General features: G+C 38.7%; 1 protein-coding gene across 1 annotated transcript; it reads left to right on the top strand.

Annotated features, from left to right (window-relative positions):
* Positions 1-25298, top strand: WDR41 (WD repeat domain 41). The gene is made up of 13 exons (XM_061475886.1): positions 1-113; positions 5406-5521; positions 10597-10645; positions 11618-11749; positions 12146-12208; positions 12717-12828; positions 14166-14228; positions 15405-15515; positions 16689-16873; positions 19230-19351; positions 20313-20401; positions 22230-22363; positions 24105-25298. The coding sequence occupies exons 1-13, from the start codon at positions 63-65 to the stop codon at positions 24255-24257; spliced, it is 1380 nt and encodes a 459-aa protein (XP_061331870.1). The 5' UTR covers positions 1-62; the 3' UTR covers positions 24258-25298.
* Positions 25299-27183: the final 1885 nt, after the last annotated feature.

Below are 27183 nucleotides of genomic sequence, written 5' to 3'. Positions count from 1 at the left end.
ACAGGGACAGCGTCGCTGCCGTACCGAGCCGCCGGCGGCGGCGGTCGCAACAGCCGCTCCCGATGCTGCGGTGGCTCATCGGCGGCGGCCGTGAGCCGCAGGGCCTGGCGGAGGTAGGGTGGCGGGCTGGCGTGGTGAAAGGGGCAGATCAGCTGGAGGCGGGGCTAGGGGAAGCGGTGTCCCCGCCGGCGGGGCCAGAGTGCTGCTCCTGTGGACAGCCGCTGTCCTGCGGCGCCGCGCCGGTGGAGGGCCTTAGACAGCAGTGGGAGAACCGGTGTGAGGGCGGCGGCCTTCCCGTCGGGGCGGGTCGCTGGCCCTGTGGGACCTACGCAGAGCTCCCGGGAGCAAGGGGCCTTCGAGGCTGGCGCGCAGCTTGTGAAACCTCCTGGCCGATAGAAGGGGTTACAGGCTCCGCTGAAGAGAAAGAGTTGAGGGGGAAAAAAACGAAAGCAAATAGCAAATCCCGCAATCTGAAGGGACTGGGAGCTGTCACTGTCAGGAGGGCGCCAGCTTCCTTCCGCCTGTTCAGTGCGTCCTGAGCAAGTGGGGGTTATGTTTTGTAGCTTCCAACGTATGGAGTCCTGCCCTCGGGACTTCCCGGTCAATGTAAATTATAGGCAGTAAGTTATTATTTGTGTGGCCTAGTTGTAGTTTGTAGTAGTCTTGCAGCATTTCTTCTTCGTTTCTCATCATAAAATAAAGTAAGTTATGTGAGGTGGTGTTACATCCTGTTGCTTCACTTGGGAAGAGAGTTTTACTGGGTTTGGGGGAGGGATTATCAGGATGTTCTTGTCCCTTAGACACTGCTGAAGTTCTGAGCTTGGAGTTAACTGGAATTCATTAACACTATTGCAGGGCTCCTTACACTTAGTGGTTTTGTAGTCTGGACTGCTGTACATGAACAAGTCATGACAGTATCATGGTGGCTTTCAAACACCAGTAGTTACTTTGGTGCAAATTTGAGTCTGCACCAGTTTGGAATGACAGTGTCTGGAAATGCCACTGACCTTTATCATTAGTCAAAATGTTGGTTATATTGCAGTCATAATTAGCAGCTTTGTCTGCAGTTGTTTTTAGAAGAGTATGGGAAATACAGAACAGCTTTCTAACATATCCTAGAAAACTACGTTGGTCTGCCTTCCTCTCCAAAATTTAAACTCTCGCTGTTGTTTAGTATTCTGTGATTTGAAAAAAGCATGAGTCAAGATGTGTTCCAGTTCTTCCATTTGTAATTTAGGTAAACAGTGGACAGGGTCGTTGTTGGTGACATGGATAGTGGGATTGAGTGTGCTCTGAGCAAGTTTGCTGATGACACCAAGCCTTGTGATTTGGTTGATATGCTGAAGGGAAGGGATGCCATCCAGAGGGATCTTGGCAGGCTTGAGGGGTTGGCATGTGCAAATCTCATGGAATTCAACTAGCCAACTACAAGGTCGTGCATCTGGGTCATGGCAGTCCCAAGCACAAATACAGACTGGGTTGAGAGCAGCCCTGAGGAGAAGGGCTTGGGGGTATTGACTTACAAGAAGCTCAATATGAGCCAGCAGTGTGTGCTTACTGCCCAGAAAGCCAGCGTATGCTGGGCTGCTGCAAAAGGAGTGTGACTAGCAGGTTGAGGGAGGTGATCCTGCCCCTCTGCTCTGCTCTGATGAGAACCTGCGTGGAGTACTGTGTCCACCTCTGCCCCGTCCCCCCAACACAAGGGGGACATGGAGCTGTTGAAGCGAGCCTAGAAGAAGGCTACGAAGACAATTGGGGGCTGGAGCACCTCTTCTGGAGACAGGCTGAGGGAATTTGGTTTGTGAAGCCTGGAGAAGAGGAGGCTCTGGGGAGACCTTATCACAGTCTTACAGTAACTAAAAGGGGCCTGCAAGAAATCTAGAGAAGTTCTTTTTACAAGGGGGAATGACTTTGAGCTGACAGAGGAGAGATTTAGATGAAACATTAGGAAAAATTTCTTCACTATGAAGGCTGTGAGATGCTGGTACAGATTGCCCAGAGAAGCTGTGGCTGCCCCATCCCTGGTAGTGTTCAAGGCCAAGTTGAACGGGGCTTTGAGCAACCTCGTCTAGGGAAAGGTGTCCCTGCCCATGGGAGAGAGGTTGGAACTAGATGCTTTTTAATGTCCCTTTGAACTCTAACTGTTCTATTATTCCATGGTTCTGTTTCCATTCCTACCACTGTTTTGCTGAAAGATGGTGATCAGTTTGCTTCTCTGTTGAAAAAGTGAAGAACAAACGCTGGTAAGGGTTAGTCCTGGAAGTACTTTTCTCCTGCATTATGTAGTATTGTTTTATCTAAAGGTCGTCTTCATAACTATCTCTGTGCTCTCCTTAAATAGATAAGGAAGCCCATAGCAGTGTGTGGGCTATGGAGTGACGAAGTTTGTTCCATGTTCTATGGCATCAGCCAGTTACGAACAGGCCACATGTATTCAAGTGACGTTGCACTGGGTGAATCATAGAATAATTAGGGTTGGAAAGGCCCTTAAGATCATCTAGTTCCAACCCCCCCTGCAGTGGGCAGGGACACCTTACGCTAAATCATATCACCCAAGGTATCTCCAGCCTGGTCTTGAACACTGCCAGGGATGGAGCATTCACAGCCTCCCTGGGCAACCTATTCCAGTGCCTCACCACCCTAACAGGAAAGAATTTCCTCCTTATATCCAATCTAAACTTCCCCTTTTTAAGTTTTAACCCATTACCCCTTGTCCTATCACTACAGTCTCTAATGAAGAGTCCCTCCTCAGCATTCCTATACGCCCCCTTCAGATACTGGAAGGCTGGTATGAGGTCTCCATGCAGCCTTCTCTTCTCCAGGCTGAACAGCCCCAACTTTCTCAGCCTGTCTTCATACAGGAGGTGCTCCAGTCCCGTGATCATCCTCGTGGCCCTCCTCTGGACTTGTTCCAACAGTTTCATGTCCTTTTTATGTTGAGGACACCAGAACTGTACACAATACTCCAGGTGAGGTCTCACAAGAGCAGAGTAGAGGGGCAGGATCACCTCCTTCGACCTGCTGGTCACACTCCTTTTGATGCAGCCCAGGATAAGTTTGGCTTTCTGGGCTGCAAGCGCACGCTACCAGCTCATGTTCATTTTCTCATCAACCAACACCGCCCATAGGATAGACAGACGTTCTGGCAAAGCTGTCCTAAATTTGTGAAATATAGATTTCTCCTTACCCATTTCTTTTTTTACTATGGAGTTGAAAATCATTGAAGACTTAAGCTCCTGAATCTTTTCAGTTGGTGTACATCTCTAGTAGTGTGGCTCTGGTAATGCTAACAGCCTAACTTCAGTAGCATCATCGTCAACATAAGCTAATTTCTCATGCTCCATGATATACATATAAATATATCTGTGTACTGTTGTTTTAATATTTTTAGTGAGTTGCTTTTGAAAATCCCTCTTCTAAGGACATGAAATCACAGGGGTTGTAGGAAGTTCTGATGTTGAGATGAACATTGTGCATTTTTTACTGATGTAATGATGCTTACAGGTCCTGCATAAAAACATGCAAGTTGGCAGTGGATTCCATTAGTGTCAGCATCTAGCCTTCTCTTCTAAAAACTTGGTGTTGCAACAGGAGAGTTCAGTTATTAGTTTATGTAAAAGATGGATTTATTAAGAGAAGGAATGTACATGTAACCCCACACTAGTAAATATTAGTAAAGATCTGAAGAGAGAATATAGCTTGTCGTATGACAGTACTGGGGGAAAAACTGTTATTTTGTTGTTATCTATAGTATATCATCAGCACTGTATCTTTCAGTATTCACAGGCATTCTTAGAAAGAGCAAGATTAGACACATTGTTCAAAAGAAGTAGCACAGTCTTGTACTAAATAGAAGACAACAACAGAATATAGAATTGGGATGTTAATGTTACAAATTCTGACTTTTTAAAAGCAATTGATTTCTGAATGTGTATTTCTATTAGTAAATAAAAATGGAAGTCTTCTACAGTATTGCTAATGTCATCCAGTGATGCTGAGATTTGCTTAGGATTTTTAGAACTTTTTTTTAAGGAATGTTTTGATGAGCTTTTGACATCTGAAGTCCCCCAAGTTTCATGTTTGTCCAACTTTTCTTTATAACCATGCAGACTCTACTTCATTATTTTAAATGGGAACTACTATTCTCACATAATTGCATAAAATGAGGAACAGTTGCTTCATGAAATACATCAGATAGCACAAAACCAAGATAAAATCACAAGAACTTGCATTTTGACAACCTCTTCATTTTAAAAATAAACAAGATTTCTTTCCCTGTTTATTAGCTTTGTCATTCTGAAGTTCTGAAGAATAGTATCATAGTACCCTTATGAAAGTAATAGAATATAATTTATATTACTGAAAGAAAATGTTGAAGTTTCTGGGGATAATATGTATGTCTTTCATGTAGAATTCCTAGTCATGTATGCTGCATGTTGTGCAGTATTCGGTAATTACTGTTTTACAGTCTAGGTTCTGTTGAAGTCCTCAAAGAAGAGACAGTCCTGAAAGTAAGATGGTGTTGACTATTGCATAAAATGAATCTAGGAGGAGAGTGCTGTCACTAAGTTAGTACTGAGCTATTTAGATTTATATATTTTTAAAATAATGAATAATAGCAAGTTGTTCCAGAATGTGGAAGGCCTTTAAGGTAAAACAGTTGTCATCTATTGAAACAAACTGATGATTGAGATAAGCACAACTCTTGCACTTTGAGACTGCAGTCCTGTGCAATATTTTATTGACCCTGTCTGGTGATCAGCCTGATTGATTGTTCTTTTAATTAATAGTCTAGTTGGGGGTAATTGCAGATGCTGTTCTGTAAAATGATTAACTGTCCTCGTTTTTTTTTGTGTTTGTTTTTTTTTTTTTTTAATATGATTTGCTTTGGTATTTTGTGAATGGATTCCCAATGGATACTTTATATATTATGTAACAGAACAGCATTTATTCTTGTTTGTTTTAAATATGTCATCTTTATATAGGATTTTAAAATTGAATGGCAGGTGAAAGATATGAAAGGTTCACAAACCTCTCAGGAGAGGTGTATTTTAATGAAAAACTGAATGTGTGGATATTGAGTCATGAAGGTGACTCCACATGACAGCTCATGACTAAACTGTTTTTTCATCTTGGTGTATCAGTGATTAAAGCAGTACAAACAGAAAATGCTGTCTTATCATTCAGAATACATGCTATAGAAAGATATTATTTACTTGAAATAATACATTATCTTTTGTAACAATTTTCATTAAGGTAAAATTATATTTCAGTAACTTAGTTTAACTTCGAATATAACTGTACATTTGCATGATTCATATGTAGGTTGTTAGACATTACAAAGACCTAATGAAAATAATGATGTCAGTACAAAATAAATTTCATTTCTTTTTTATGAATTTTAGAAATCATCTGTACAGACAGTTGGTGAAGAACAAATACAGAATCCTTACACGGAGCTTCTTGTGTTGAAAGGTCATCAAGACATAGTACGATTTCTTGTGCAAATAGATGATTGCAGGTATGAAAATTAATTTCAAATTGTTTACAGCATCCTTGGCAATACTTCAGAAAATATGAAAATTTTGTAATATTTATAATTCAATCTTTTCATTTTTGGTGGGGAGGGCAGGAAAAGTCTGAGGTTAAAAAAGGCCTTTTCTTGGTATTTTACTACATCTTTTAGCTTCTCTTGTAAGTTATACTTTCATGAGAAAATAATGGTGATGGAGTTACATTTCTTGGTAAAAATTCAGTAGTTTGAAAGAAATACCTTTAACTAATTCCGCCCTTCTCTTTCAGGCTTTCTCCCTGGACAATATGCAGTAGTGTCTGCTTCTGTTCTGAGTGGATGCATGCATTAGGTTTTTGAATTGAGGGCAGCTGCTGCTTCATCTTTTGGTTCTACAAAAGAATGTAATAGATTTCTACAGATACACTATAGCAATTGAACATGACATTCTCAGCATTTTTAGCAATACTGAATGTTGCTGTTTCTTTCCAATCTTGTATTATACTTTCTTCTGAAACTTAAGTGCTTAATTCACTTGAGTTTCAGTTAATGCAACTTTTTTCTGAACTTTTCAACGCTTCACTTAGAATGACTTCTTAGTAAAATTCAACATATGCCTAACCTCTGCATTACATATCTCCTCCAATTTGGTCTTGTTCAACTTGCTGTTCTTCTTTATAGCTTAGTGGTTGCTTTTTTTCTCTCATCTAATTCTTAGCTTTTTGTGCTTTTGTTTTATATATTCCCTGACAGTCTTTATCTGTTCCTTTCTTAGTTCCTTGTAATTAAGTCCAACTCTATTTTGAACTCTGAGGACAGAGGTTTCTAAAAACTGGAAAACTGGTTACGAAGCAGAGATGAAGTCACTGCAGTTGGCATTATCATTTTGTAGTGTGAATTCATTTGAGAGAACAAAATGTGGTAGTTTTATGTTATAGCTTCTAGCCTAGTTTTGTATAAGTTAACCTTGCATGTTCTTTAATTTAACTTAATCCTGAAAGAGAAGAAATATTTATCTGCCTTAAAAGTAAGGTTGTGAAACCTTTAGTCAATAATAAGCATAGTGGCTCTTGGCTGATGTAGAGAATTAAATAGAAAACTGTTAGAACTGAGAATGTAAGTAATAGGCAATAGTCTCTCTATTAAGGAGTTCTAGTAATTTATACCTTTTATGGATTAGGCACAGAAGGGGATTTCTGATATATTAATCAATACACTACACTAAGGTAACATGGGTAAGTGTTTTGTTTATGTCCTTGCAGTGTACAGTAGGTGTTCTGTGTAGGGACGTTCTTTTCTTCTCCACATTGATCAGGCAGGGATCTGTCTAAATGTGGATTTGAAGGATAGGTCATTCAGTGGATGAGGATTTGGCTGGATGGTCACACTCAAAGAGTTGCAGTCAATGTATTGACGTCCAAGTGGAGACCAGGGATGAGCAGTGTCCCTCAGGGGCTAGTGTTGGGACCGATGCTATTCAACATCTTTGTCAGCAACATGAACAATTGGGTTGATGTACCCTCAGCAAGTTTGCTGGTGACACCAAGCTGTGTGGTGCAGCCAACACACTGGAGGAAAGGGATGTCACCCACAGGGACCTTGACAGGCTGGAGAGGTGAACCACTGCAAACCTCATGAAGTTCAACAAAGCCAAGTGCAAGGTCCTGCACCTGAGTTGAGGCAACTCTCAAGATCAGTACAGGGATAACTGGATTGAGAGCAGCCCTCCCTTGGAGGACTTGGGGATATTGTGAATGGAAAATTGAAAGCAAGCCAGCAGTGTGCGCTTGAAGCCCAGAAGGCTAACTGTATGCTGGGCTGCATCAAAAGAATTGTGGCCAGCAGGAGGGGATTCTGCCCCTTCACTATGCTCTCACGAGACCCCACCTGCAGTGCTGCGTTCAGCTGTGGGGCTCCTAACAAAAGGGACATGAAGTTGTTGGAGATAGTCCAGAGAAGGGCCATGAAGATGATCAGAGGGCTGGAGCACCTCTGCTATCAAGACAGGCTGAAAGAGTTGGGCTTGTTCAGCCTGGAGAAGAGAAGGCTCTGTTGCTGAGCTTAGAGCAGCCTTCCGGTACCTAAAGGAGGCCTGCAAGAAATCTGGAGAAGTACTAGGCATGTAGTGACAGGACAAGGGAGAATGGCTCTAAACTGAAAGAGGAGAGATTTAGATTAGCCATTAGGAAGAAATTCTTTACTGTGAGTGTGGTGAGTCACTGGTGCAGGTAGCCCAGGGTAGCTGTGGGTGCCCCATCCCTGGCAGTGTTCAAAGCCAGGTTGGATGGGTCTAGCAGAAGGTGTCTGAAGGTGTCCCTGCCCCGACAGGCTGGTTAGAACTAGATGGTCTTTAATGTCTCTTCCAAGCCAAACTGTTCCATGATGCTGTGATGAAAATTTCACAGAAGAGTCCATGGAGAGTTTTTAGCTTGCCAGTTTTCATTCTTAATGTCATAAATACGTATTTCAGACAAGTTACATGCCTTACCATGAAATTTATTTGTCTACATTATAGTAATCCACCAGAAGATTCATATAAAAATAGAAGAGTCTTGTGAGGCTTTTTGCAGTTCTTTTTTTTTTCCCCAGAAAAGTTGTTAAAAAAAACCTTTCCTCTAAGTACATTTTTCCCAAAACACATAATAAATATACCTGATCTTTATGGAAATATCAGAGTATTCTCAGATTGCATGCACTGTTGGATGCAGAGAAATCTTTCACAATTTTGGGCTTTATTGAAGTAAATTATTGAAGCTAAACTAATGATAATCAGTGTAAAACTAAACTCTGCATGGGCACGTTGAAGATAGGTTATAAAAATAGCATATGGATAACAAGTAAGTTATATAGCTGGTTAATATTCTGAGGGTTTGAGGAATTTAAGGGAGTTGCTTCACTGGGCAGTAATGCTGAGGTTTTATTTATCAAAAATATAGTAGTTTCTGGATTGTTAAACAGCTGATAGTATTTTTCACTTGATTCTTTTCAGTAAAATTAGTATTGTTACTCAGCTTCTGAAATGTTTTTATTTAGTTTCTGCAGCTGTTCCATTGTGTGCTTTTTGTCAACTATTGTAAGCCAAGTTTCACGCTTCAGGTCTTTAGATAATATCATCTTAGTGAGAATTTTGCAGAAGGATTTTCTTGTTTTCTCAGTGGCTCAGCTAAAACCAGTGAGTGGAAAATTTTCTCAGATTGGTTTTTGAAGATACTAAATAAATCCTGTATAAATGTAACAGAAAACTGCTTTTCAAAAAAAAAAATTATTATTATTATTTTCTCTTGTACTTTTTGAGCATAAGGTAAGGGTCATATTGATTGGAAGATCACTAAAGAAGGCTAAGCCTCAGCAAGAATGTTCCAAAAAACTGAACTGAGATAAAATTGCATGTAATACTCCGGCATTTGACACATTAAACTAAGCTGAGTTCATAATACATTTGAAGAATAGTGGTTTTGTTGCTCATTTGACCATCTCTTGCTCCTTGGGGAAGCAGAGAAGGTTATAGATGATGGTGATCATGACTGGAAAAGAATCAGGTGACCCATGAATCTCCAACTTGGTGAACAGAATCTAACTGTAGAATAACTATACCTTTACATTTAAACAGAAATCCTGGTTAGAAGATGAGGAGGAAAATACACAGAACAGCACTCTATTGAGCTTCTATGTTGACAAATTACAGTCATGCCATCTTTCAAAGACCAGTTTTCTTCCCAAAATTTTGTTCAAGTGTCACACATCTCCAATATTACTCAAGAAGGGAGTTGGAATTTAAAGTTATTCCTGAATTGTGAGGGTCTTACTATTTTAAGTTCTTGTCATTGTCACAAAACAGGGTATAATAGAGCTAAAAGGCAACTAAAGATAAAAAATAAATGTAATTAGAAGTGTGCATTGAAGATTGTTCTTTTGCTCAAATCTTTTTAAAGAAGGGGCTTGTTTGGTTTTAAAGTAATGACATATATGAAGAAAATACAGCTTACACTTTTTTTTTTTTTCCTCCCTGTAATAGAATAAACCAGAAGGACATATGGAAGAAAGACTGGGGAAAAAACCCTGTGGCTTTATGTCAGAAAACTTACTCTGTTAGCAGTTTCACATTAGCAAGTTTCACAATCAGTGTAATTGCAAAGAGTCTAAAAGAAAGAACAAGCATATTGTTAATGGAATCCTTCACAGCTGGTAATAGAAGAATAATCAGAAGGGATGTAACTTCTCTTATTCATGACTTTCTTGCACATAGGATGAATCTTTGTTCTCTAAATATCGACTTCACCCTTAGCAAAGGCTTAAAACAAAAGGAAAAATTATAAGGTAGATATATTTGCAAGTAACAACTGAATTAAATTATCTTTGGAAAGTTTTGCTTCTGTTCTAGGCTTCTCAACTCGTAGTACACATTTACTGAGATAGCTGGGATGTGTGTGCCAGCTACAGTGTCGCTGTGGTGGTGGTAAGGTGCAAATGTAGGCAGGTAGTTAGATATTCAGTCTACCCTAAAGAAAATTGTTGAATTTAGGTCTAACTTTGTTAATGTGAAATTAACAAGCTAATATGAACCTTTTTTTTTTTTTCCTCATGTGGTATGCCTTCAAGCTGGATTTTTAGCAGAAGTCAAATTAAGCAACTTAAGCTACAGTTTAAAGTATCATGATAAATACCAGGCTCCTCTGCTCGTGGCTGAGCTCAGATGAGTGGTTTGTAACTTGTTAAATGTCTTGCAGTTTGTTAGTTCTGAATAATAGTACTTGGTTTTCCGCTGTTCTTTGGTGTGTAAGATCTCACATTTTTAAACAAAATAATTGTTTCTATAATGTGTGATTCTCTATAAAACTATGTATTGAAATTCTTAAGCCTTGCTCTTATGTATATGTTGATAAATACCTATTTAAATGTACTGAATTCAGTTTATAAACTGAGATTTACAAATTTGTGATTTACAAATGTGATTATTCTTCAGAGCTGGAAACTGAGATATATATATATGTACGTATATTGTAAATATTTTTCTTACGTAACTGTTTATGGCTTTTCCATTACATCTGAAGATTTCACTTTTTTTATTTTTATTTTTATTTCAGGTTTGCATCTGCAGGAGATGATGGCGATATATTTCTGTGGAATGCTCAGGTTAGCTATTTTTTGGGAGCTCTGGAGAGGGTAGAAGCTAGTTTCTTCTAACTTCTTAGAGAAGACTTAGCAGCATCTAGTAGGGAAGAAGCAGAATTAATAAGAGTTGCTGGAGGGTTATGGCTTGAAAATGTAGAAGTGGAGGGAGTCTGTCAAATCTGAGTTTACAAAGGAGAGCTAGGAAAGTAAAAGATGTGTGAACACAAGGAACAGTAAGTTCTAAAAGTTAGAATGTTTTGGAAAGACAATAGTGATTTTTATAGAGATCTGTGAGGAGTTGATGATATGAAAAGCAGAAGTGTGTATGAACTTGTGTCTTTAAGCCTTCCTTTAAAATATGTTTGGGTTTGCTGTAAACACTCAAATGTTGACTAGTTACTCAACAAATATGTAGCAATCCTGTTAAGGTTTATGTATGTACTTACGTTTTTAAGTATATTACAGTGGCTCTGTTACCGATATCTATTTGTAGTATAGCTGATTAGACTAAATGGAGAGGTGACACAAAGCGATATTGGAAAGACACCAAAGTCAGTGGAAGTTAAATCTTTCATGCAGTGCAGAACCAGGGCTTTATTTACTTGCTGTGATAAAAACTTTCTTATAACTTTTGAAAACCATACTAAGACATTAGTTGTATCAAGGAAATAGTGCTGTAAGTATGATATGTGTTCTGCTCTTCTGCTTTGTGTCTTTGTATCATCAACAAAATTGTAGAGAAGGGATGAGCACTAGAATTGTGTTAAGGAGAGCTGGCATACAAATTTGATTGTTTGATAGGAAGTCTAAAATAGATACATACTGTGCTGTCTAAACAGTGCGTATCAAACTTTCAAATTAAGGCAGAATTCTCAGACTGTAAAATTTTTAAAAACCTTATGAAAGAATTATGTGACATTTATTACTACAGCTGTATGCTATAGTAAGCATTTTCCAAATTTTACCTTAGTTTTCCATGTTTTTATTTTTCAGACCGGCGAAAAACTTTCTGAACTTCATGGACACACACAAAAAATTACAGCTATAGCACCATTTCCTTCATCAGATGCTTCTGAAGAAAAAAACCACTTGATTTTAACAGCATCAGCTGATAGAACAGTTATTGTATCCTTATATCTGGAGAAGATTCAAATTTCTATGGGCTTTTGTGTTTTTACTTTTAAATGTAGCATTGAGACAGGGTGCAGGTTGTTTAAATTTATTGGCTGATAGTATCTAGTAGGTATAATCTAATTACACTAGGATTTCACTAGTTATTGCTCACAGGTAGATGAAATCCTTGTTACAAAAGTGAATCCATAACAGACTATTATTAATATCTCATTTTGGACAAATATTGAAAACACAATTTTGGACAAATTTGGACAAATATTGAAAATCAGTATTTAAAAGACTGACATTCTCCATACCTATTTCCCGATTTGTCATTTAGTTACAAACACAGCAGTTATATTTATAATGTATTAAAAACCTTTCAGTTTCCTTATTGAATAAAGTCAGGTTTGGGATTGCAGTAGTGGCAGACAGGTTCAGAAAGTGTCATGTTTCCATTCTACTGTCAAGGTAAGTTAAGGAAAACCTAGGTATGTCTGCTGTTTTCTTGTATATAAGTACCTATTATGTGTGGCTTATGGACCATATGGGCAGGTGTGTTAAAATGAACATGAGTGGTTGGTTTAAGAACAGGTACCTAATGGGCGGCTGAGAAGTGACCACAATTCTGAATTTGTTTTTTGAATTCTTAATACCTCAGTTTTCTTTCTGAAAGGATGTAGAACAAAGGTCACTTTATGGCTTGGTTTTCTTACTGTGTTCGAAAAGGCAACCTACAGTCAAACTAATTCGTGAATGTTCATAGTAAAAAAAAAATGGAAAAAATCAATTTTTGCATTTTTGGTAGACAAATGTAACATATAGTATATAATTAAATCTTATTTCTCACGAAAGTGACATCTTAATACTGTATTTTATAGTACTTACAGCTTTATCTAGCTAAAGCTCATGATCATTTCACTGAGAAATTCCCTGTAGAACTTTTGCAGGGGACATATATCTGATTTTTGTTCTGCAGTGTTTGACAGTTCTTCAAAGACTGAATGTATGGTTGTCTGGAGGGAGTGATCTGTGTGTTTGGAACCGAAAATTAGATCTCTTGTGTAAGACCAGTCATCTTACTGATTCAGGTAAAAATGTAAATGACTCATTATAGCTGTTAAAGTGCAAGTAAAATGGATCTATATAATGATGCAAAACCAACTTGGCAAATTCTCTTTAATTCTAATGATAACATTATGTATTAAAGCCACTCTCTATTTTTTTAAATGTCAGACTTAATCATTTCAGAATTAAGGCTGCTTTTAGTCTCCTGTGCTGTGTGAATTTTAGAATATGTCAGACATCAGTAAGTGTAGTTAACTTGGACTTACAGGCTTAGACCTTGGATGCTGATTTGTACATATTTGCTCTAATGTGGACTAGATGCTTTGGCTGCCTTTCTCTGTGAGCAAGTGGGAGTTTTATTATTCCTAAGTAAAGTTTTCTAGTAGTAAACCAGTAAAGATTTCTTCTTATTATTAAGAATTAATACTTTTGATAGTGCAGATTTTGATACAAATGCAGTAAATGTAATCAGATCTTAATGTCAGTCACACTTTTCTGTTAATAAGCTAATATATTATCTGACCATGCAAAGAAAATTTTTGCATGTTATTAGCATACTTTACAAAGATACCTATGAAGCTGTGAACAAAATTCAAAGTTGGAACCAATATTTTTCATATTTTTGTCATAGAATGGAGTAGTGGTAGGCAAAAGCTTCTGAATCTTCAAGTATATTAATGCTTCTTTTAGGCCAATGTGAAATACCATGCCAAATACCAGTGGAAGTGGCACTGTAGTGCTTTGCATGAGGGGCTGCTGAAACTGTTGTACAATTGATCAGTAAGATGTGCAGCATGCACCCTCTCTTCCCTCCTAATCTCTTTCTTCCCTTATGGGGAAAGACACTGGGGAGTTTTCCTTTAATGGTGTGGCAGCACCGATTGAGGGAATTCTGTGCAGGGTGAAGGCACAGTAACAGCAAGCTGGGCATTTTATCTTGTGACATATTCTTCGGCTGGCTCTGCACAGTATTTTAGTATCATGCATACTGTGGTCGTAGCAGTATCTAGAAACTTTGGTACTGCATATGTTGAGAGTCTAAATAGTTACCCTTAATACTGTCCAGAATTAGGGCATAAATATCTTAAGTGTATTTAAAGTGAAAAGATTATTGATCCTTAGCTTCAAGTTTGACATTCAAAATTCTCCTGGATTCAGGAACAAAACTTCTGACTCTGTCTCCATCTGAGGTAGTCTGTTCATGTCTAATGCTGTTCAACTTTCACTTCAGGTAATATGCTTTTATAATACCTTGTAAATGGAAGGAAGATTATGAACAACTTTATTAATAAGGAATTAACAGTTTGCTGTGTTTTATTATGGTCAATTTTCTCCCTTATCTCCTGTGTTTTTTTCAAAGGTATTACTGCTTTGGTTGAATTGCCTAAAAATTGTGTTGCAGCAGCTGTTGGCAAAGAGCTAAGTGAGTATGTTTGCATTTTGTTAAATGTTCATATACTTCTATAACAGCTGCTTATCAGGGATATGTGTAAAGAGCATGCTGCTGGAATTCTATAGGACCAGTGAATGGTATTAGGGTGTGATTAGCAGCCTTCCTTTTTCTGTTATTTGACAGTCAGACAATGCTGATCTCATTCAGGAATTCTGCATGACAAAACTTTCCTATATTCTTTGTTACTGTTATTACTATTATTGCCACCCATCCAGATCTGATTGTGGTGTCTACATTTGTTCTGGAGAAGGTCAGGATCTCATTACCTGAGTTGTCGGATACTAGGCTTCTCTGGAGCCTCCTTATCCTGGCATCAGGAATGTGAGATACTGCCAATCTCATGGTACTGTCCAAACCTATAATGAGACAATGTGACAGTTTCTGTTGCTCAGTTGAGGACAGGGTTTTCTGTCTGTGCAAACTGTACATCATCAGCTAGCTGTTGATACAGTCTTTTAAATAGAATGTTTTATAAAAAAACCCAGGAGTGAAAGTACAGCACTGAATCAGCAAACCAGACTTTGCTCAATATGATTAAACACTTAGCTAAAAAATAGCAATCTGATATTCTGATAAGAGAATTGGGAGCAAATAGTCTTCTTGTATTTAGACATCGGTATGCAATGTTGACTTCCTTCTGAACTTCCCACAGTTCTGCAGTGCCCTTGAGCTATAAAAGAAATTCCAATATTGGTTAAAATAAAGTCTTAATTCCTGTCGCTCCTTATGGCCTTACTAGAGAATATTGCATCCTTTTGAATGATAGTTTTCAGTCAGATGAACCATTAAGAAGTATGTTTTGCTTTTAGTTTACTTATCAGTAAAGATGTTTATACTTTTCACTTCTACTTTCTGCAACTTCTGATGTAGACAGATTATCTGAATTTCAGTGTTGGTAGGCTGAAGTGTTTTAGCCTATAGCTGCGGTAGTAAGAGGCCTTAATAATAACACTGAAATAATTTATTCCAATTTTTTTTTGTGTTACGAATGGTCATAAGTGGCTTTGCACATCTTATACTGTCTCACTTATGTTTTTGTTTGTGTCTTTTGAAAAACTGTGTTTTACTTAATTATAGCTACATTTTATTCTGAATGATAAAGCTCATTTAAACAATTTAAACAACATTATCTCTCTGTATTTTAAGTAATTTTTAGGTTGATTGCTTGTAATGGTGAGTCTGAAGGTTGGAATGTCGTTGAAGTAAAACGCCTTGTTGACCATCAGGATAACATTTTGTCACTAGTCAGTGTCAATGGTAAGAGTCACTTTATAATGTAACTACTTTTCTTAGTTAGCAGTGGGATATTGCAACTATGGACCAAACTTTTAACTGGAGGGAAACTTCATAGCTAGTAGATGTACCTTTCTGTGTAGCTGAAACAGTAGTGGAATGTGAAAATATAGTGACTTTATTTATGGATTAACAGTGAAATAAAATCAGGCAGGTTATGATGTAGAAAGGGTACAAAAGAGGCAATGTCACTGGTGAGAACTCTTCTTCCTGTTGGGAAACTTTAAAATGCATTTTTTTTTTCTCATTCCTTTTGATTCTTAAAATGGAATATGCAATGTCACATCCTTTGCAGTTGTAGTCCTAAGGTAACTGAAAGTTCAGGGTGTGCAGATGAGGGCCTGCATGTAGATCTATTATTTAGAGGTCCTGGAAGGTGGTGCGATCTCTGCTGCTTGTTAGTGCAATACTGAGCTACTACCTGAAATTCTGTCTACTCTACTACAGCTATAAACCATTTGTACTTTGTTCTTCCCTGTCTTTTTTTGTTTTCGTGGAGCATCCCCAGAGCCCAGGACAAGCTATTTCTGATGTGATAGAGAATGTATATGCATTGCAGTTATTTTCTCTTTTATGATTATGAAAGGGAGAACAGTATTGGCCTTAAAAAGACAAAACGCTACCTTGTTAAGTATTGTTGAAGCAGCTTCTTTCCATGTGTGACTAACAAATTCATGAGCAGCTGCTTCAATCTTGCTTCAATTAACTCGTCCATTTAGTTTTTCATCAGTATTTAAGTTTATGGTGCTGATACCCCTCCTTGTGCAAGGAATTGAAGGGTTTTGTATATAGGCAACAAATAAACTTCAAATACTTGTACATTTGACAGGTTTCCTTGCCTTTGCTATACTGAACTGTGCCCTGTGGCTGGTGGATGTTCTCCTTAGTTTTAATTCTACAAGAGAGAGCTCATCTCCTTTTGCTCATCTGAGCTATGCTACGTAATCAAATGAATGTTCAGTCAAAGGGAGAGATTTTTATCAGTTACATACTGCACATTCTACATAGCTTCACTTGAAAATAGGCTTTTTTAGGTTTTTAGGATTGTAATTTTATGTGAAATGGTTTGTTGGTTTTTGTTTGTTTTTTTTTTAAATATAATGTGATTTGTATGTATGTGTTTTTTTTCCCCTCTAGACTCTACTTTTGTGACAGGTTCTCATGTGGGTGAGTTAATAGTTTGGGATGCACTTGACTGGACAAAGCAGGCATCTGAGTGCAACTTCTGTGACGACTCTGTTCATCCAGATATACAGCCAGAAATAAAGTTATCTCAAAGCCCAAATGAAACTTCAGTTCAACACTTAACATCTGATGAGGAGGTAAAAGGCTTTAAACAGTGAACTACTTCAAATGAGGTGGCATGACCATGACCTTACCACAGGAGGTCAAGTGTTTTGTGTTTTCAGTTTACTTGTTTTAATATGAGAGGTTTATTTAAAATGTGCAAGAAAGGGATTCCTGGAAATGGATTCAAAGACGCAAACTGTAACAAAATAAAAGCTGTGGAAAATCCTGAATGTAAGCTGAGGTCCAAATACTTACCTGATGCATTTGTCTGTGAAAAGAGCATTCCTGAAACACTGGAGAGAGAAACATTGGTGTGTTTGTGTGTCTGGATGTGTGTGAAAGATGTACTTGTCTCTGTGGTCTTATTGTGGGTGCTTTAGTTCTAGAGGGAGCAAAAGCCAGTCCTGTTCAGAAGTTCTGAAATTTGTCTTCAGAACATTCTGAATCCCTGCTTGAAAGCTACATGGATGGGTTTTAAAGGGAGGGGGAAGGAATTTTGGGAAGTTGAGAGGCAGTTAAAACATTGAGTGTGGAATCCAAGGCTGCTGAGGATTTTCTTTCTTTCATGGAAGTGAGCTAAACAAATTGCTGCAGAATATTGTTATGATACTTCTGAATCATCAGAGGAAAAGGTAGTTGTAGCATAATATCCTGAAATAGAAGGTGCTTTTAGGGTGGAGCTCTCTGTATTGTAAAGTTCCTACATAGGAATACATTTCTTCACCACTTTCTATAATGAATTACTTTGTTACCTGCTACCTAAAAGCAGAACACTTCTTCATATTTAAAAAATAAAATTGGTATTTTCTCTCTTGGGAACTATGTAGGCAGCTTGGTAGTTAAGTAACTGAAGAAGATGTCTAATTTGACACCAAGCTTGTAGGCAAAACATCATCAGAGATAAATGGGATAGTAAAGGTTTGGCAATACTAGGAAACCATGCTAAGGAGTGCACCTGCTGTCTTGATATATGTGTGTGTGTATTTAACTTGCCTGTCAAGATAGGTGTAAAATTTATGCTTTATGCTTCATCAGGTTTGAAATGACCAGAGTTTTGCTGGGGCTTGTGTTTAAAAAAAAAGAAAGAAGAGTGGTTTGTGAAAAGCATCTTACAAAGCTGTAAGGACTATATGGAATTCAAGAGCCTGTCCTAAGGCAGAAGACTGTAAGGGAGAAAAGGCTGAGATACCTAAGTGGCAAAGTGGTATGGAAGGCCATTGAATTAAGTGTAGTACAAAACCAGGAAAATAATAATAACGGGCATAGTGGTTTTGCTTGATTTAGTAGAGTGCTATTAGAAAGCTAAGCTTAGTTTCAGAGCTATTTGAGGTCCCACCACACATGTGCATAAGAAGAAAGAAACCCAACCAAACCCCAACCAAGCAAAAGCCAAAACAATCGTGTCCCCGTCCCCCCCCCCCCAAAAAAAAAACAACCCCCAAAAAAACAGCTAAAACTAAAATGCAACAAAAACCTGGACAAAGAGTTTCGAGAAGTGTCAAAACATGGTTGAATACAAATAAGTATATGGAATCTTAGTCAAAGACACTGGGTTACCAGTTTTACAAAATGTTGACTGCTTATGAGGCATTAATGTTTGGGCTGTGTAGATGGAAGCAGGCCATTCAGGGAAATGATTCAGCCTACTATCAGCTAAACACGGTAGATTCAAAATACAAATATGTACTGAATGGAAGCATTTTGCACTCCTCTGTTTGGTACCAAATATTTATTGTGTGTACGCACATGCAGTTGTCTAAAATCATTACAAGTCATGAGAGGGTCTGGCTGTTTGTGGCTTCTTAAAGCCATGATGGCTATGAAACAGAATCCCTGCACTTTTTCTGAAGAGCATTGAATGTAAAACGGTTCCAAGTTTTTGCAGTGTTGCGTAATACCTTTCTGTGAGAGAATTCCTTTTCTACACTCTAGAACCCAGATGTTTAAGCAAGACCTCTTTTTACAGCTTCAGTTAAGTTTAAAAAAAATAAGGCAAAAATGCAGAACAGCTTCCAATATTCTCAGTCTTTCTTGATAAAACAAGAATTTGTCAAAACACAGAGTATTATTTTAGTGTAATAACATAAATATTTAATTGCAGAAATGTGTTCATGTGTTTCTGCTTAGACTGTAAGGTACAGGATGACAATACAGGAATGAAACAACTGCTTAGAATATAGGAACATGTCTCTCATTTCCTCAAAAAATCAATTTTTTTTCTGTTACTTGCCGATTCCATATGTTCGGGATAAAGCAGTAACACAAGGACAGAAACAAACTGGATAATGCAGGCCAGATGACATCATAGTACTGCTGGAAATCCATTACACGGAGAGTGATCTTTCAGTATCTGTTTCTGCAAGTTGTTCCATTGAATTTTCTTTCCAGTGTGTGTTTGCTGCTGTTGGGAAAGGCATATACGTATATAATCTTCAAATGAAGCGTGTGATTGCCTGCCAAAAAACTGCTCACGACTCTTCTGTACTGCACATTGCGAAGATTCCAAACAGGTACAAGTCATGGTACATTTTGTTAATGCAGTAAAGAAATGCAGAACTTGGAAGGGTGGCTAGAGTCAGTCTGCAAAGCTACATCTAATTTCTGGGGCAGGGACATGATCTTTAGTTTGATCTGCCTATATTAGATGGAGCTTGTTGGTCTGATTTTTGAAAATACAACATGGTATTCAGTGTGAAAAAACTACAGTATGCTTAATTCACAGGCTTAGATTTAAATGACTGTTTTCAAAATTAGACCTGATAAAGCACTTTTGTCTACACTGAGAAAATATAGCTCAATAGCATTTTACTTCTATAAAGCAAAGGCCTATGGCTGTTCAGTAAATATTTTTCACTAAATATTTTGTAACAGTTGAAATTCGTTTAAACAAAAAATAGTAATAACTTCCAGCGTTTGTCCAGTTGAATTTCCAGATGTAACTTATTTTGACAGCCAAGTTGTACGTTTTGCTACTTTATATGTATCCCATAGTTGTGTTGTTAGATCCCTTTATACTCTTCTTCAATGAAGAAGAAGCCTGTCAGAAAATAAAAATTAGGGCCTTGCAAATGCATGTGCTGTTCTAAACTGTTCTAAATATGTAATGAAAAGAAGTATGTTTCTTTTTGTTATTTTCCCATAAGAAAAAAAAGTTTGTTCTTAATGAAAGTAAGCTTATGGAAGGCATTAGTGGAACTGTGTTTGCATAGTCTAGACTTGTTATTTTATGTTTTACAGAGTGCTATGATTTTAAAATGGGATTGAAAATTTGTAATTTTTTTCCACCTATTTTGCACCTGATAAAAACGCACCTTGTTTTGTATAAAACACCTGGATGTCCTGCTACATTTGAGAGTTCTAGCAAACTTGTGTAGACCCTGAGGCACTTGCTATTTCTTCTATAGAAACATCACAAGGTGACTTGTGCAGATAAGTATCCATGCTAGTCTTGCTTAACAACTGCTTTTACAGGCAGCTGATCTCCTGTTCAGAAGATGGCAGTGTGCGCATTTGGGAGCTCCGAGAAAAGCAGCAGCTGCCAGCTGAAGTGGTTCCAACAGGTTTGCATATAGTGCGGGGTAAAAAGAACATTTAAAAAGGATACTGGGAAAGCTGATGTTCACCATACAGTAGTAGAGAGGCTTACAGGCTTTGTAAGAAGAGATAATGTCTTGTATTCAACCAACTAGTAATAGATGTGGGTGGGAAACTGAAGAAGACAGGTGTACAAGCCTTCCAAGATCTGATACAGAAAGCTAGAAAGTCCAGCTGAAGCAGTTCTGTGCCATAAAATTTATTTAGACTTTACAGTTGTATCAGCTGATTAAACAAAAATCATGACCTCTCCTTGCAAACCTTCATCCACTTCTTGCCCTGAATTGTGCTGGATCCTCTTCCATGCAGGGGTAAATAGTTGCAGGACCTTGTGAAGAAAGCCAAAGAGAAGCTTGCAGATGAGCAGCTGGCACTGAAAAACGTGTTTTCCACATCTCCTTCTTGAACTTGGAATTACACTGGGACTTACTTTGAGCTGTATCTAACATCGTTTACATGCTCACTCTGGGCATCCCGGTTCTCAGGGCTAGTTGCAGGTATTTAGGAAGTGTTTTCTGCCAAGTACAGACACTGCCTGGGTAGTGCTTGCTGTAATTTGACCAGGCCAGCAGCTTCCCTGTGCTCTAATAGCTGTGGTCTTGGACTGGTGCTCTGGACAATATAGTTAGTATCATAGACTGGGAACAGTAGTGCGCTGTTAATCTCTCTTGTAGGACTTTTTTATTTTAATCCAAGCTGTGAATAATTTTCTTGGTGTATCTTGTCTACCTGGCTGCTTTTTAAATTTTTATTTTATTTTTTAAAATACTGGTTTGTTACCTGGGTTGATTTAGGAAGACTTTTTCAGGAACCTTCTCTCTTCAGTATTGCCGGTGACAGCTAATGTACAGTTCTGTTTCTTGTTGTGACAAGTGGTGTTTGGTTTCACATTGGAAATTTACAATGTCTATGATTGGAGGCATTTGAGAAAAACATACATAATGGTAAGATAGGTGGACTGCTGTTGATTCGCTCTATTTTTATATTCTAAGAATCCCTTGAGTAGTTGTTCAGTTCTCCAGTTATCTCCCTTGCACCAGGGCCGTGGTCTAGCATGTGTTTTGTGTGCTGATGGGGCCGAGGGAAGGATCAGCAAGAAAGTCTGATATGCACTGTATTCAGAACCCAACTTTCTTACTTCTGCCAGTATTATTCCACAGTTCTCCTAGGAGCTGTGGCATAGATGTATATTTTCTTGCTATCTAAATGGAACATGTGGAGTACAATATGTACACTCCAGTTTAGCTGATAGTTTTAAGTCTGAGGGAGAAAGCTAGTGGGCACTGTAAAAACAGGCAATTCAGGATCAGAAACTCGCTTGTTTATGTTGTAATGCCAGCACTCTAATGCTTCAGTGCGGGACACACGGGGAGAGACTGGCACCTCATTTCTCTCCTCTTTTTATAAAAGTGACAGTTTAGGAGGACAAAGAGAGAGCAAAGGTAAACATCACTGAGCTGCGTCTGCCTTTGCCTTTGCTGTTCAGCTAATTAATTGTGGCAGTCCTTGGTTTTCTTGTTAAATCCATCTGTTGTCTCATCCAGGTGAGTAATTCAGCATGTTTGCTAAATTAAGTCTACCTAGGACAAAAGACAAACTAGCTATGTTTCTTTGCCCTGTCAAGGTGAATAATCCAGATAGAAAAGCGTGGTGTGGGACAACGATTCTGTCATTTTGCCATGCCGACCATCCTGCTTTTAGATTTAAGTGACTCCTGTAGTTCTTTCTTTAGCTAGAGGGGAAAAAAAAATAATATTTCATTTTTGCTATTATCTCTGCTGTCCCCTGCTCCAGGGTTTTTCAACATGTGGGGATTTGGAAGGGCAAACAAGCAGGCAAACCAGGCTGCTAAGAAGATGCAGGAAAATACACCCGTATATTTCTTGGAGCTGGTTGGTGATTTGATTGGTCATTCATCAGCTGTGCAGGTAGGTGAGCTTTAGTAAGAACAAGAAAAAGTGAGTATCACTTACTGATGTAATTTGGCAGTGTTTCTTAAAGAACTGTAACTTCTGACTGGCTCTGGAGGTTGGGAACACATCAGTTGTGTAGGACATTTAGTGCAGTGTGACAACAATAATACATACTGAATTAAAGTTCTAATGAGAACTCAAACACTCACCGATGCCCAAAGATTGTGTGTGCAGATTTATCCATACATGTAGGGTCTTTGGTTTCTTAATGGGCTGCAAAACATACAGCTGGGAACTGTGTGTTTGCTCCAGATCTCATCTTAATTTTGCAATCTTAACAAGGACTCATGGGAAACAATCAGGAATTTTGTAGCCCTCTGTGCTGTGAGTCTTAACTGGTATTGGGTACTGTTCTGTGCCTGTCTGCCTAATAAATTACGTTTTTGATTTAAATGGCATTTTCTCTCAATGCTTTTTTGTGTTTGACAAACCTATTGGAGTAACAAATCACTCTCTTACTGTGGACTTTTATACACATTCTTGGCAAGAGCAGGGAGAAGGGCAGGTAGAGAGGGGAATAGTGTGGTTCTGGAGTAGTTCTTCTCACAAGTATTCATGAGATTGACTGAATTTCAGAACTGCTACTTCCAAGAGCTGAAAGCTTTTCAGTAATAGCTAAGGTGAACCTTTATGCTACAGGGATTTCTGCAAGGTTTTCTGCCCTTCTCTACCAGCTTCCTGAAAAACTGCTGAAAGAAGCCCTTATATCAGTAAGAAAAGTTGCCATTGGAGAAAGAGGACATACTGTGTAATTCAGCAAGAGCCATAGTAAAGAAGGCACATGTGGGTCTTTGCTGGGATACTGCAGGGTCACAGAGTAACAGAGATAATGGTGGGTATGATTTCCTGCAATGTTCTACATATGGAAAATTCCATTTTTAAATTCTGGGGAGACTGGAGGCTGGAAATGTTGAGTAGTGATGAAATGTGACTGTCAAAGATGTGGGTTTGGACAGACTATTCTACTGGAACTTCATAGCTAGTAAGTGGCTACTGCCAGAGCTGGTAGGCTGTAGCACAGTCCTTGGCCTGAATGCTCCCCTGGGCAGATCCCTTCATAAGCCAAAGAGTCAGGACACTGCAAACATGCCATAGTGGTATTAATGACCTGGATCCATTGGCTGTTGAACTGTGGTTAGTGGCTAATTTGAGGCAGCCTTCTGGAGGGCTCTGAAGTCAGGGATGACTACATGACTTGTCAGCTCCATTGCTCTTGCAAAATCCCTCCACTGCAGCTGTATGTTCTGATTTCTGTCACAATTGTTTACTCTGTGATCCTTCCAGTCCTGGTGATGGTAGCCCATGGTGTTGTGTGGGAAGGGGACAGTGTACGCAAGAGAACAGGATAGTGGCTTCTATTCCTAAGAAACCAGGTGATCAGAGTTCATGCAACTCACTCACTTCACTGCTGCTGACTTGGAACAAGTTTCTTCAATATTCTGTACCATAGCTTTCCTATCTGTAAGGCTTTACTGGTTTTTCTAAACTGAGATCTTTCAGTGTGAAGTGCCATTAAGGAATTGTTTTCATGTGGGGATTTTATGATATCTCAAACATACAGAAAGTATGCATTGCAATTTTGCATATTTATGTTCAAGCAAAATGTCTATTTGTTTAGTCCAGTTGTACACCAGACATCTAATCAAGCTGACAGTCTCCTGTGAGCATCATGGTAATAGTAATTGTCTCATTGCAGATGTTCCTGTACTTTGGTGAACTGGGACTGGCTACGTGTTCTGCTGACCACCTCATCATTTTGTGGAAGGATGGTGAACGAGAATCTAGACTTCGCAGTTTAACACTGTTTCAAAAATTGGCGCAAAATGGTGTTCTGCAGCTCAAATTTTAAATTGGGTACAGGCTATGTATGTGTAAACTGGGTACATGTTAAGTGTGAGTGTGAAGGAAAGTCTGAACTACTTGGAATAACTACCAGTAACTACCAGTAATATCATTTATTATATTAGAGTTATTGTTAGTTGCTGCTACTCTTCTCAAAGGAGAATTTTGCATGTTGAAACTTACTTTGCTTACTCTGTCAGCAGAAATGGTGTTCTCTTGAAACACTGAAGATAATGCTAGTTTCTAATATTATTCCTAATGTTTAAAAATATCATGGTCAGATGTCAAAATTAAGATTTGTGAAAGTCCTTAAATGGATCAAAAGTAAAGCAGCTGGGGGCATTCCACAGTTTTATGTGCAGAAAGGAAGCATATTAAAAAACACAGTCTTTCTGCTTGATGTAACATATTTCTTGAAGCTAAACTTCAGTCAGTTATGGCTGAGATATGTACCTAGAGAAAAACCCCAAAGAAACAGTTCTGAGATAGAATTCTTCCATTTTAAGTTGTTATCCTGCATAACGGTAAGTGCAAGAAAGAAAATTAGGTAATACTGGTTTGTCAGGTTTTAATTTTTTGGCAAAGTTACTCCTAAATTGCAGTAGCTGCCATTTTACTGTGGGTTAACCTACACTACTGGATTTTATATAGCACCATTATCATGTTTAGCATGAAGTTTCATTGGCTTAGCTTAGTCTTTCCACAAAACATTCATCAAATTAATTTGTATCTAATAAAAAGCACCAGTGTTACCATGGATTTTCAGGATGTAAAATGCTTTCTTAAGCAGTAGCAGTCGGTGTGTTCAGTATTAGCAAAACATTTCTGCCAGAGGAATATAAAATTCTCAGCTGAAGTTTGCAGAGAAATCTGCACCAAGTTTGTAAGTATAAGTAGTATTTTAGAGTTTAAAAATAAAAAGCATCTAAGTAAGTACACAATGCCTTTTTCGAGTCTGAGACAGCATTAGTAATCTGAAAACTAAACAGGAGTGGGAAAAAAGTTCCAAACTAAAGAACCCCAAACCACAGCAACAAAACCCCAAAAGCACAAACCCCTCCCCCCCCTCCTCCCCCAACTGATACAAAGAAAGTGAGAGGATGATATAATGAGTGGTAAGTTACCATTTGAGCTAGGGAAGGGGGGAATTGGGGAGCTTAGTGGTCATAAAGCTATGAGAAGAGGGTGCTTGAGTCTACTCAAAAGATCCAGCACTTAAACATCTTAGGAATAAGTCACTTGCAGTGTATCAGTTGAAAACATGATAAGCTTATGTTCTCAACAGTGGAAACCATGAGAACAAGTATTTAATTTTTATGTGACTGCTTTTGAGTGAATATCTGGTAGAGAAACAGAGCTATTCAGCTATTCACTCTGATATATCACCTGCTACAAGCTCAGGAGTGTTGCATCCCAACTAGAAGGAAGTGCAGCAGGAGGGCCAGGAGACCTCCTTGGATGGATAAGCAGCTCCTGAGGAAAATTCAGATGAAAAAAGAGGCTTATAATAAGTGGAAGCAAGGACAGGCAGCCTGGGAAGAGTACACGGATGTTGTCCTGGAAGCTAGGGACCAGGTTAGGAAAGCTAAGGCCCAGTTAGAATTAAACTTGGCTAGGGTTATAACAGGAAGGGATTCTACAAGTACATAGCAAATAAAAAACAGACAAGGGAGAACCTAGGCCCTGTCAGGAAGCTCTCAGGAGAACTGGCTACACAGGATTTGGAGAAGGCTGAGGTTCTGAATGACTTCTTTGCCTTGGTCTTCACTGGCAAAGCTCTGACCGCACCACCCAAGACTTGGAAGGCAGACGCAGGGACTGTGAGAATGAAGACCCTGGGCCCACTGTAGGAGAGGATCTGGTTCGAGACCATCTTAAAAATCTGAACGTGCACAAGTCCATGGGACCTGATGAAATCCATCCGTGGGTCCTGAAGGAGCTGACGAATGAAGTTGCTAAGCCGCTGGCCATCGTATTTGAGAAATCATGGCAGTCAGGTGAAATCCCGATGACTAGAAAAAGGGAAATATAACCCCCGTTTTCAAGAAGGGGAAAATGGATGACCCGGGGAATTACAGACCAGTCAGTCTCACCTCTGTGCCTGGCAAAATCTTGGAGCAGATTCTCCTGGAAGGCATGCTAAGGCACATGAAAAACAACAAGGTGCTTGGTGACGGCCAGTATGGCTTCACTAAGGGGAAATCCTGCCTGACCAATTTGGTGAGAGACCTCATAGCAGCCTTCCAGTATCTGAAGGGGGCCTATAGAGATGCTGAGGAGGGACTCTTCATTAGGGACTGTAGTGATAGGACAAGGGTTAACGGGTTAAATCTTAAACAGGGGAAGTTTAGACTGGATATAAGGAGGAAATTCTTTCCTGTTAGGGTGATGAGGCACTGGAATAGGTTGCTATTCCAGTGAATGCTCCATCCCTGACAGTGTTCAGTACCAGCTTGGACGAAGCCTTGGGTGAGATGGTTTAGTGTGAGGTGTCCCTGCCCATGGCAGGGGGGTTGGAACTAGATGATGTTAAGGTCCTTTCCAACCCTAACTATTCTATGATTCTATGATTCTATTTAACTGAACAATTCTAGTCAAAAAACTCGCTGTGTATTTTACAGGGGTGTAATTCAGCCTTAAATGGTCCTACATGCACATATAAGTATTTCTATCTATCAAAAGTGCCATTGTTCTCAGATAATGCTCTATTGGTAATAGAGCTCCCACAGGTCTTTTCCTTTAAATGTGGTTGAACTGAAAGTATTACATTGAGTTCTTTCTTTTACAGGTGAACTTTGAGCATAGCAGTGAGGCTATAGTAGCCCACTCCTGTTAAATAAAAGTTTGTCACTTGCTGTTGGAAAGTCTAGTGAGCAGAATTTGGGTAACCAGATTAGAAATTTTACTTCCGCTTTGTCCTTTTAAATTTCTTT

This window comes from Pezoporus flaviventris, unplaced genomic scaffold (assembly GCF_033815535.1).
Source record: "Pezoporus flaviventris isolate CSIRO_AGI_PZ_B2104156 unplaced genomic scaffold, CSIRO_AGI_Pfla_v1 ptg000090l, whole genome shotgun sequence".
Classification (NCBI taxonomy): Eukaryota; Metazoa; Chordata; class Aves; order Psittaciformes; family Psittacidae; genus Pezoporus; species Pezoporus flaviventris.
The sequence above is the reverse complement of the archived record's forward strand: the minus strand, read 5'-3'. Positions and strand labels throughout refer to the sequence as shown.

Excerpts from the sequence above, each read along its gene's own strand:
- WDR41 (XM_061475886.1), top strand. The coding sequence starts at position 63 with ATGCTGCGGTGGCTCATCGGCGGCGGCCGTGAGCCGCAGGGCCTGGCG. Across the intron at positions 11,750-12,145 it reads CAGCTGATAGAACAGTTATT|GTTTGGGATTGCAGTAGTGG; the intron begins GTATCCTTATAT and ends GAATAAAGTCAG. Across the intron at positions 12,829-14,165 it reads CAGTCATCTTACTGATTCAG|GTATTACTGCTTTGGTTGAA; the intron begins GTAAAAATGTAA and ends TTTTTTTCAAAG.